Source organism: Parasteatoda tepidariorum, chromosome 10 (genome assembly GCF_043381705.1).
Source record: "Parasteatoda tepidariorum isolate YZ-2023 chromosome 10, CAS_Ptep_4.0, whole genome shotgun sequence".
Taxonomy (NCBI): Eukaryota; Metazoa; Arthropoda; class Arachnida; order Araneae; family Theridiidae; genus Parasteatoda; species Parasteatoda tepidariorum.
Window position 1 is genome coordinate 41,756,913 of NC_092213.1, and position 12,998 is coordinate 41,769,910.

At 26.9% G+C, this 12,998-nt stretch overlaps 1 protein-coding gene across 2 annotated transcripts; it reads left to right on the forward strand.

Moving 5' to 3' along the window:
* Positions 1-1,648: 1,648 nt before the first annotated feature.
* LOC107437703 (twisted gastrulation protein homolog 1) lies at positions 1,649-11,329 on the forward strand. 2 transcript variants are annotated; one of them, XM_043045966.2, is made up of 5 exons: positions 1,649-1,774; positions 3,766-3,979; positions 6,346-6,537; positions 8,995-9,199; positions 11,025-11,329. In XM_043045966.2, exons 2-5 carry the CDS (start codon positions 3,877-3,879, stop codon positions 11,191-11,193), a joined length of 669 nt encoding a protein of 222 aa, XP_042901900.1. In that variant the 5' UTR covers positions 1,649-1,774; positions 3,766-3,876; the 3' UTR covers positions 11,194-11,329. The 2 variants fall into 2 exon arrangements, with proteins under 2 accessions (XP_042901900.1, XP_042901896.1); XM_043045962.2 differs by having other exon boundaries at positions 1,680-1,964.
* Positions 11,330-12,998: the final 1,669 nt, after the last annotated feature.

The window sequence follows — 12,998 nt, forward strand, 5'->3', positions numbered from 1 at the left end:
CTATCAATGAAACATTAAGTTTATTTTACTATTCATTTTAAAAACAGCTGGTTATTTAACTTTAAAGGATTTGATTCAGTATTTTCTGCAAAAGTAAATGTTTTAAATGGTATCAAACACTTTAAAGATGAGCTTCAAGTTTGCCTAAAAATGACCATCAAAACCTTTGGATGAAAATAAGACTAAACAGGGCTAGTTTTAGGAGGGAAAAAGAATTAAGAAGACTTAATTTTAATGTAGATGGGAGCATAAAAAAATAATTAAGAATAAATCATGTTTTAATGAGCGAATTCCTTGTTTGTAACGAGTATCATAAGATGTATCTTCAAAATGGTGTATACATCAGAAAACATATCAATGAAATCCTTTTCAAACATGTATTTATAGAATTTATTACGACCTGAAAAGTATTCAAAGGGGAAGTAATATTAGGATAAGAAAAAGTGTACTGTATTTCGTAATATCAGATCCTAATAGTAACTCTATGTCTATGTAAATATACCTTTTAGAGATTTGATTTCGTAATTCTAAATAGAAAGCTAATACTACGAAAGAAATGTTCTGCTTCCTTATTGTGAAACTGATAGCACTTATTAAGTTTTTCTATGTGTTGTGTATGCGAAACCTGTGTATTTATCAATTCCCAGACGATCTTCTCCAGAAACATTCTCAACGAAATCATTAAAGGGAATTATTCCGGGCCCTTGGTTTTCTCCAAAATATTCATTACAAAACGTGTAGCAGTTTAAAACTTTTGTCCCCACCTTTTTTTTTTCTTTTTTTTTGCGATTTAAAATTCAAATAAGAAGATAGGAATTCTTTTATGGTTGTAAAGACGAGGTTTATGTGAAAGAAATCGAGTGCAAAGTCTATGAATAAAAATTTCGTGATTGTTTTAGTTCTTTAATTACGATATTTAATATTTCTTTTCAATTACCTGTAGTAGTAGTGATTTATTTACTTCGCACTAGAGCCTCAGACTAAGCTATTGGTGATGATCTGTGAAAAATCCCTGAGAATGAGTTGAAGACATTCGATCACAACCTTGATCCTCTGCAGAGGGTGTTGCTACCCCGCTTTGGTAATCTAAAAACCTATGTGAAACTGCATAAAGAGCCAGTCTCCCTAGATTGTTTCCAACTTTTCTACTATATGTAACCGATTTACTGTATAAGTTCATCACTGACTGTTTGGAACAAATACTATTTGTGGTGATTATTAAATTTTTTTTAATGAATCAAATTCAGCAATTTGTTTCTGAATTTTTTATTCGAAAGAAATTGAAATTGATTTTCCACAAAATATGTGGTGTCATTAAAAAAATTGTTGAAATGATATTTTAAAAGCTCTTGTCAAATTAAATTATTTATTGTCTTGTAAACATTTTGTTTTGAATGTTCTATAGTGTTTTGACACTTATTTTCTCCAGGAAAAAAAATAATTAAAGCTATTAGGAGCTATATTGGAATGCGTAGTTCAGGGCTGACGTTGTATTGAATATATAAATAACTATGCGGGACTTTTGCATCAACTGTAATCCGATTAGTGCTAAAGAGCGTCGACAACAACAACAACAAAAATCACTGGCAAGACCTTTTTTGGTGTTTTACTGTATGTTCGTGAGATGGCGCAAAGAATAGAAGTTTGATTTCAATTCAGTAGTTAGGACAAAGCGTAATATCTGTTCTTCTACATTTCACATTGAAACGCATTTCACATTCTTGGGAGATAAGGTCATGTTGATTTGTGGTTAAACAAAAAACTATTCTTCCCCGTAACTCTTTTATTTCTTTATTTTTTTAATGTAGATTTAAGATCAAACTTCTTTTATACAATAACGTGTAGACACTATTTATATTATTTGAAGAACACCTGATGTAAATAATTAGTTATAAATTCTTTCACCGTCTGTCAATTTAAGTAGCTTAATAATGTTATTGATTACAAGTAATCACTTGAATTTTGTAAGTAATACCTTTCTTAGAGTTATGAATCATTTCACCCACTAAATTGAGGTGTTTGGTCTTCTTTTATAATTTTCGTGATCAATTCATACATACTTTCCAATATTAACAGGCTATCACAATTTTATCAACATTTATTAAAAATGATAGTCATAATTTAATAATTGTATCACATAAGTACTCTTTCGCATCCAGGGGCCGTAGAAAATCTCCAATCTATTATTGGTGCCAGTGATGCTTAATTAATTGTGGTTGGTTAACTATTGGTATTGTCGTAATACGATTTTTACAGCCCCCAAAAACTCACTTAGTAGTAATAAAATATTTTTCCTTGTGTATTTAAAAATAAACTGCAAATGCTTATTTTTCGAAGCTCTTGCATTCATTATTGCACAATGCAGATTTTCTGCATAGTGAATCTGTAAATACTAATTAATCTATTAAAATAACAGTTGGTTTTCTTATTTTGTGTTTTATAAGTCTAAAATTGTCATTGTTTTATTATCTATTGATTAGTAGTTGTGTATACATTATATAGTTTTCTCACCTAATCTTATGAGACCTAATAGTTTTATAAGTTTCATTGACTGATTTAAATCTTAAAAACAATATAAAATATCAAAATTAGTATTCTTTTTGTGTGGCTACTTTGTTTTGATTAGTTTTAACCTCCAATTTCTTTTAACCTTTTTGTGGGTCTTAGGAAAATTACTTTCCATCTACATGATCTCACTATTGCCACGATGGGAACACAAGTTCAGTGCCCCCCCCCCCAAGCTCTTGGGCGCATTCTTGGGCAAATTCTAAATTCCCCCCAAACTATTCATTTTTTTTAGTGTAAAAATTCCCTCCCCCAAAGCTTCAAGTGGGCGCATCATGCGTCCACCTTCCCCCCTGGTGGGGGCCCCCGCACAAGTTTGTGCTGCTGTCTATTATTCAATTGATTGAAAATGATTAAAGCATTTGAATTTTGAACCCAATCTCATTGACTTTTTATAGGGTTGGGTTTGATGTGAATTGTACATTTTGCTACATGTATGCAGAATGTGATGTACCCTTGTGCATTGTAAGATGCTTCCTATATTTTTGAGGCAAATAATCATTGTGAAGTTTTTTTTCTTTAAAGTTGTAAATGGTTACGTACAAAATATGTTTCCCAACCTTAAAATATAAATGTAAAACATAAATTTCTACGAAATATTTTTTTAAATGCTATTGCTTAATTTTTAATAAAATATTTAAAAAAAATTAAGAAATAAGTTCATAAGAGAGGTTAACTTCACTGTATTTAGAAAAGCTGAACAAAATTCTCTCCCCACCTCTCTCTCTCTCTATATATATATATATATTGTATATACATATATAGATATATATATATTATGTGTTTGCTTGATTTATAACATATTATTGAAGGTTAAGTGAATTCTTTCAGGTTAAATATGCTAAATTATGTAGATGAGCTGGAAGAGAGGAAACAGAAAGAAATTTTATGAATCAGAAATATATTGATTGTTAAAACTGGGTTTTGTCTTTTAAAAGTGAGATTTTCTCTAAAAGACTTGCACCACCTAAGTTTTTTTTAATTTTTTCGTTAAATCCGATTTCTTGTTAAATCAGGGCTTATTATAAGCGAGTTTGACTATTAGTATATAATGATTAAGCATTCCTTCAAGATGGACTTCCTGACTATCTTCTTTGAATAAAGCATTATACATGCATTTTATACTCATCTTTATTTCAATGAAGTAGGGAATAATATTTATTACATTAGTTTTGTTTTAATACAATTTTTTTCTTTCAGGTAAAATTATTGCTGAGTGTTACTACTCTTGGATGTTGCCTTTACATCACTTCTGCTTATGAGATAGGAAGTTGTAATGAAGCAGTGTGTGCGTCCATAGTCAGTAAATGCATGTTGACACAATCCTGTAAATGTGATGCTAAAAATATAACATGCAGCAAGGATTGCTTTTATTGTTTAGATTTTCTCTATTCAGAATGCTGTTCATGTGTGGGTTAGTCTTAGTTGTTAATTTCTTTCTTATTAAAAGTAAAGATGCCTTTGTAAAGAGTGGACATAGTAGGCTCTTGATTATCTGGTTTCCATGCTATCCATCTTAGTAAAAAATTAGAAATACAGATTTGCCAACTATTACAATTAAGCTTTTATTACGACTTCATAGTTATGATTGCATTGTTAAGGTTCAGTAATAAAAATTTGGGAATTTTCATAACAGCTTGTTAAACATAATTTTTTTTATTTTTTTTATCCTTAACTACCAAGTGTTATTAAATTTTATTTTCTGCAGCAAATATTGGAAAAAAAAATATCTCATAATGCTTTTTTTTTATTAAGGACATCTGTTTTTAAATAGTAAATTCATGCATAATATTAATTAATATTAGGTATATACCTATATAGAATTTCTAAAAACACCTTAAAATTGCAATAACTTGAAATTTTTAAAAAATATGTGCATTATTGTACTTTAAACTTTTGATAGCTAGTTTGAGAAGCTGTCACTTCTAAAAATATAATAACCGACAGCAATATAAGAACTAATAGTAGGTGGATAAATCAAAAATTATGGATGTTAAAACATTTGTCTGTACACTTTGACTATTCCTTGTCAAAAATTTTCCATTTGTGTAGTTTATTATTAAACTTTAAACATTTTTTCATTAATCATTTTTCTTAAAATATGTAAATCATATTTTCAACTATATGGGAGAGTGACACTTTGTTTTATACGGCTATATTACAAATCTTATTTTTCTGCCACATAACTCTGAATACTCAAGAGCCTACTGTATAATTATTTATGATTTAACTTCAACTAGACAGTATGGAACTCAAAATCTACTATACAGGAACAGTTAACAAATGAAAAATAGAAAAGCAATTAAAACAGACTGATATTTTTTTAAATAACTCTATTATAGAGGTAAAATAGTGATTTGGTGATTAATTTCATCCTTGTTATCTTTTGTTGGTTTCTGGTTATTAATTATAAGATAATTGTTATAACATTTGGAGTTATGCATATTAATAAATATATAAAGTTATACTGAATTATATAAATATATAAAGTTTCATTATTAATTTTTAGATTTATGTTAAATATTAAATTTAAAAGAATAAAATAATATTTCATGATCTTTAGATTTTTATCTTAAAACAAAGAAAAAATTTGACCTTCTCTCATGGAGAGACTATACACTTTCTTCCTCGGAATTGGGGTGTAGAGACTCCATTGGTCTTCAGGCGAAAGAGAGGGATTCAGAAGATCTCAATAATTTCTAGCCTATCTTATAATTAAATTACACTTTTATCATTGAAAATGTCCGCTATAGCGAGTGTTCTGGAATCAGGAGTGCCAGCCTAATGTATAGCCATGTTTAATTTTGATATTGCCCAGTTCTTAAATTCATTTGAGATATTAATAGATGAGGTAAAAAATTGCAATTAAGCTATATAAGGCTTTCGCAATTAGTAAAAGCATGTTGACATCATCCTTGAAATCAGATGCTAAAAGTGTAACCGGCTGTAAGGATTGCTTTTATATGTTTGTAGTGTTCATGTGGGTTTTAGTCTTACATTTTTATTTGTTTGTAATCAAAAAATGTTGGTTCAATTTTACCCATCAAAGTTTAAGAAACCAGGATATTTACATTGTGTTTTATTATAAATGTTTTAATTTACATTTTCTGGTTTAATAAAACAAAATTTAGATATTTAAATTATTTAATAGTCTTAAAATAAAATCAGCATTTTTTTTGTTTGCTTAAACCTATAAGTATTTTTTTATTTCTGTGCTTATGCTTTTTNTTTTTTTTTTTTTTTTTTTTTTTTTTTTTTTTTTTTTTTTTTTTGTATGGTGAAAATTAATAGCAGAAGTAAATGCTTCAGTTCTATGATTTTACTCATTAAATAACACAAGTTTTCAATCTATTTTATCTTTAGCTTTCCTGCATTTGAATTACTTGCATTGTAAATGCAGTCATTGATGTAACTAGCTAATTGCTAGGGTTGACCAGGACCAAATTTGAATGGCTACAGTAGAATTATTTGATTTCTAGACAATAAAATTTACAAAAGAATGATTTCAAAAAACTGTAAAAAATATTTAATTAAAAGATTGTTATAAAAAGATTAAATAATTTTATAATTCTGTTTTTGCAATTTTTTTTATTATTTATTTATGAATTAGTGATTTTATTAAGATTTAAAAAAAAGAAGTTTTAAAGGAAGTCCGGGTCCTTGAAGTACTATAACAAAGATTATTTTATCTGTGGCAGTCACTGTATTTTGAAATTGTAAAAGAATCTTCCCTTCCAGTTATGGATGTGTTATTACATGAAACGTTTTTTTCTTTTTTAGAATTGTGTCCAAAGAAGAATGACACAGATAACTATTTGAACATGAAATCTCATGTGGAAGACTTGCCTGAACCTTTTCCTGATTTATTTAGCGTACTTACTGAAGAAAAAGATAGCAGATTGAGATGGATATCTTATACTTACCCAGTTGAGATATCTTTCATAACCCTTGACAAAGAAATAAAGTTTCAAGGTGGTGTATTATATATACTGTTTATTCATGGTGTATAAGTTGACTTTTCAAACCGCTAAAATTTTACAAAAATCAGTGGGTCGCTTATACATTGGTAATGAAGTCAAATATTCGGTGGTCTGAAATATGATGCATATATAGATATGAATAACTGTATCCCTTTATTTTATTTATTATTCAATCTATCCCTTTCAAAAACTATTTGTAGTATATTGTGTACAACAATTAATTTTGCATTTTCTCTCATCATATTTTCTTTTCATTTAAGGTTTTCTTTAGAAACAATACTTCAAATTATGTTCAGGAAAAAGAAATTAAGAATAAGAAAAATTAAGATAGTTTATGAGTATTTCAAAAAATAAGGCTACAAATTATAAGATTCCATAATATCTTCTGTGACGTATTCAATAACATTAGTAGTACTGTTATACGTACAGATCCCACTATTCAATAGATTTTACTGCATTTTTGTCTACTGAGTCCAATAAAAAATTGACTTCTGTTCCCTTAAACAAATTTAAAATTCTTCTATTTTTTAAAAGATTTCACAATAATATTTGAATCTAAATTTTGCCCCAATTCTAGTAACTTTATTTGAGGGCAAAAGTACAATGTCCAAAGCTAACAAATAAAATATTTTTGACTTCCAAATATTTTGCAGAATAATATTTTTTTATGTATTTAAATTTTAAAAATTTTCATACTTGGTTTTTTTCAATGGTCAACTTATACCAAAAATTTGCTATCTTTTAATCAAAAGTAATGAGTTGACTTATACACTGGGATATGCAGTATTTCTCTGATTATTTTATGTTGTTTCATTATTTATTAAGTAATGTATTAATAATTGTTTGTGTTCTTTATTTTAGTGTTTAATTTTTCTTTCAATATAAATTTATTGAACTTATCTCTTGTCACTAAAACTGTTAATAAAAAGCTTGAAATATCTCTTTAAATAAGATTTTTCTTAGAAAAATATATAGTCTTCAATATAAAAAGATGAAAAAAGAATAGTTATTTTTGTTTATTTCTATATTTTAAGCAATCAAAACTAACTTATGCATCAATTCTCATTTGTGTGAAGTAACATTTTTTTATTGTACTTTTAAATTATATTCATTCAAGTCAAACTCATTTTTAAAATATAATTAGTTGTATATTTTCATTGCATGTATTAGCATATTTATGAAATGTTATTTATGTTTGATAATAGTTAAAATGTTCCATCTATATATACTTAAAAATTAACACAAAGTTATAACTAAATGTGATGTTTTATCGTAAGAAACACCAATAGTATAGTTAACATTTTTGTTTAAAACTGCTATATTTTTAAAAGCTGATCTTTATGTTTATGTTGATATTAAAAGCTAATCTTTATGCCTCTGTCATATTAATGAATAATTCAAAATTATGAATTCCAGAGTTCTCTCTAGGAATAAAAAAGAGCAGGGTGCTTTCTCACAGAAAATGATACTTTTGAGTTCCCTAAAAAACCCTAAAAAATCCCTAAAAAATTATCAAAACGCGTAATATTATGTAATAACTGCATTTGATCCTCAACAATTTTTAAACTACCCTTTTATGTTATTTTATGTGTGTATTTCAGAAAAGTAATTCTCACTCATTATCAAAATAAGAGAAAAATTTATCAGTTCTAAAAAATATTTAAAGGTATGCTAACAGACAATCACTGTGTGAAAAGTTTTTTCAAAATAAGTAAACTAAAAAAAAAAATGATTAATGTATTATTAACTTGAAAGCTTTTTTCTATGAAATTTAAATTGAAAATTGTGAGAGAATGAATGTGAGTTTAAAAATGTATTATTTAAAAAAATAATTTTAAATTTAAAGTAACGTAAAAAATTAATTAATTTACACCCCTTCCCCCGAAAAAGAGATGTATATAAATAAACAGTTTAGGATAACCCTAACAAAATAAATATTTGTAATATGAATCAGAATTAAACCTATAAACATGGATAATTTTACCACTGTGAAATCATTATTTAAACTGTGAATTAATTTTTTTAAAAAATAGAATATGAATAAAAAGGTTGTGTTTTTAAGGAATGGAGGTTTGTTTTTAATAAAAGGGCAAAGAGGACTCATCAAATGCAGGCAGGGCAAGGGGCCCTTCTAAAAACATTTAGGGGGAACACTAGAATTCTAATTCTTGGACAGATAAAAATTTATCAAGTCAATATACTAATTCAAAATTTCAGCTTTAATTTTAAAGTAATAGTTTTCATTATTCAATGTTTAACTCCTTTTTTTTTAAATTCAAAATATTTTTATTCCAACCTCCGTGAATATGTTTGATCAACTTAAATATGGAAATTTAATATGATGCAATTAAAAATTTAGTATTATGATATTCTCTTGAGACTGTAGCTTAATGGAATCTTTGTTTTTCTCTTTATATAAAATATTTATTTATTATTCTTTTACCCATAGCTAAAAGTACAGAATCAAGCAATGGTGTAGATGCAGTGGAACCTTCCATAAATTGTACTGTAGCCTTTATGTCGCAATGCATGTCTTGGAACAAGTGTAAAAATGCTTGCTCATCTATGGGTGCTTCAAGTTATCGCTGGTTTCATGATGGTTGCTGTGAATGTGTTGGTTCAACCTGTATCAATTATGGAATAAATGAAAACAGGTATATATTAATCTTGGAAACAAAAACAAAAAAAGCTCTCTGAGTGTAAATTTTCATTTTTTAAAAAGGAAAAATTTCTGTCTATGGTGTATTTGAAGTTCTGAGAATATTTTTGAAATTTATTATTTTATAGTCATAAGAACTATTCACACAGTTTTGATTACAAATTTTATCTAAAAAGAAGCAAACGTTAGAAAATTATATTTCATAATGTTATTTGTAATATATGCATTAAATCCTTTATTTATTTATTATTATTTTTTAAGAAATGCAAGCATTTTCTGTATTTTACTGTAAGGCAACTTTTTACCCAATCTTCAAAAGACCATAAAAAAAGATAAAATTAAGTGACATAACTCTTTTTATGCCAAAAGTTATGCACAAGCAAGATTATTTTTAAATTTAATGGTCATGCATCTACAAGAAACATATATTTATTCAATTTTTAAGAAATAGAAGCATTTTTGAACTTTACTGTAAGGGTAATTTTTCTCCAATCTTAGAGACCATAAAAATAAAGAAGAGAAGATTAAGTAACATGAATATTTTCGAACATATTTGTTATGATTGACAGATTTAAGCATCTGTCATGTTAATAAACAATCTTTCAAGTCTGCTCTTTGAATAATGTTCCCAATTTCATCCCAAGAGAATGTAGGATAGGCCTGGTTTTAATTGAAACCCTTAATGATCTAGAAGGTTTGGCATTTGATGGTCATAATGGAAAAGCCACCCCCTTCAAATCAATCCATTAATCTTTCAATGATGTTGTTCAAATGAATCTAGAGCAGCAAGAAAGCAATGTTTGACTCACATTGTTAGTGGATGGAAAAATTGACATTTGAAAGCCAGGGGCTCCTCACTAATCTGAAAGTTTCTTAGAACAATCTGCATTAATTTGTATATTAAAAAAAAGGACATTTCTTAATTTTGTTACATTATTTGAACGATAATTTTCTCAGTGTGTAAAATTATGCTTAAAAGTTTGAGATCTGCTGCTGTTTGATAATAAAAGATACTTTTAAATTTTAAAAAAGTGCTGAATATAAAATATTTGATTTTATGTGCATTATAAAAAGATTTGGGTTTCTTTAATTTGAGACCTTACTTAGTGATAAGCAATATTAATATTATACTTATTAAAAGATAATTTTGTATGGATAATTTTGTAATTTGATAAATTTAAATACAAACATGTTCCATTTTATGAACATGCAGCAAGACAAAAATATAAATAATCAAAACTGATAGAACAAGGCAGGTATGTCTGCTTTCACAGATGTATAATTTTCAATCTCTTTACTTTGTTCAATATTTTCAGTATATTTTCGTGTGCTAATATTTCTATTAACATTTCAGAATTTGTTGAAGAATTAACCTCCCCATGCTATTTCAGTATTTTTTATTCTGAGTCACTTGTTTGTCAAGAAAGTCATTAATTGCCACCCATTTTTAGTTCCTTGTCCATAAATTAAATTACTCAATATGACTATCATGATAACTTTGAATCTTTTTGTTTTTGTTTTGTTCACAATACTAATTTTTAAATTTATGATCTCAATTTTATGCTGCTATTGTATAGTATATGAGAAAATATTTCATCTTGTTGTCTTCTTCATCTTTCATTTCTATCTGTTGCTAACATTACCTCTTATTTTTATTCATATTGTTCCAATGAAAAATATGTTTGAGTGCTGGAAATACTTTTATTAAAGAGTAAAGTACATATTGAAGTTTTTTTTTTCAATTGAATTAATTTATCTTATTTGTTTTGAAGTTGTTCATGACCTTAATCTACAATTTCTCTGCACTTATCTTATAATAGGTGTTTGGATTGTCCTCTGGACAAAGACCAGATGACTGTTGAAGAATTGAATGTTATATCTAAAGATTCAGTCAAAATGGAGGATGAACTCACTGAAGAAACTGACAAATCAAGTGTTGAATCAAAAAATGAAGAGGATTTTGACGAAATTCAAAATGTTGATTCTTAGCCTATTAATATTTGTTTTTTGAGCTAATCAAAAATACGTCCATTTTAGAATGTTGTTGCATTTATTTATATTTTTACTAGATGCCAATTTTATATGTATGTATATTTCTTGAATAAATATTTTTTTAACTTTGTAACCCAGTTTAAAACTTTTTTGCTGCTCATGTTTAAAATTTTTAATGAGGTTTTTAGTTAATTTATTAATAAGTTCTTTATGTAAACTTTTGTTATTTTGATAGCAACATAGCTAATTAAAATCTTTCACAATTTCGTAATAAATAAAGTTTTTTGTTTAAAAAAAGGAACATTTAAAGCTTATATTATTTATCAATGTTTCAAGCAAAGGCTTTTTAATAAGAATCAACTAAAAATAACTTTTCGTGTTTTTTTATTTTTGAGTACTACATTTTATGTAATAAAATTCTGCCTGAAGGAGCAATGTTAGAATCTAGAGAGAAAAAATGCAAAATTATTTGAACGTTTTGTTTGAGTGTTGTGTAATTTTCAAAACGTCAAATCAATCATACTTCCTCCGGAAACAAGCAAGTTTCTTCTTTTTATGTAAGGAAAGCATTTTTTTCTTTGTTTTCTTTAAATTATTTGTTAGATTCTTTTTTAAATTTAGTTTAATCAAATTATTAATTTACAGTTAGGAGAAAAAAATATTAGTTTCAAATGACATGGTCTTAAAAACATAAATAGTGTAACAACAAATGAAGTGGAAGACTATAACAAAACTGTTGTTTATGGAAACTGTTGTGTTATATGAGACATGTACAGATACTATGTTTCATCTTCCAAAATCTGAGTAAAAGTTAAAAATTTGATGTCTGAGTAACACAAGTAAAGATCGCCGCTATCTTAATTCTGCAGAAAAAAGAAGTGTGATAAACCAAGTACTTCGTGAATAAATCATGAATAAAGTATTAATAAGTGCGTATAAATTTACATATTTTTTTGTTCTATAAGCAACAACCTTTCTCAAGGTTGATACATGCAATGAGAAAAAGATTTTCTGTGCTTTAAAACCAAGGCAAATTCTTATTTAGAATTAAAACTAGTTTTTGTATCTTTATTTATGTCGTTTAGCTTTACTTATATCTTGAAAAATTCCCTTTCATTTCAATACCAAGTAGTATATTGTTTAAAAATATAGCCAATGTATTTAAATAGAAAAGTAATTTCATATATAAAGCAGTGATACACGAAAATTATTTTTTTTAAGCTATTTTAATTTAAACTAGATCATAGATACTTGGTACATAAATGGTTTTAGGTTTACAGAATGTAGTCATTATTTGATAAATAATGAAAAGTAGATTCTGAAATGTTAATTTTTAGGCATTCAATTCTTAACAAAGTTTTCTTCTCGATAATGCTAATATCTAAATACTTTTGGTAAATTTAACACCAATGATAATTTTTTTATGATTAGAAAAGATTGGGATAATTTTATAAGAAAAGGTGTCCTACAGTTCAAAATTAACTCAAAACCGAAATATAAATAAAATGTTTGTTTTTAAATTTTTATTTTTCGTTTATTAAATCTTTTGATTGATAAGTTAATTATTTTTTTAAAAATTAAATAATGCATGTAAAGAAGTTTTATTTTTTTCCCCATGCCCACCTGATTAACACTCCTTATTTAGGTATCAATAAGATAGATTTGTTGGTCACTTACTCAGGGGCACCATAATGGGTGGGCCAACGTTGCACTCAGGACAGATAGCACAGAGAATGAAAAAACATCCATGCTTTGCCCGAGATTCGAACCCAGGACCTTCCTTTTGTGAGGTCAGCTGCCTA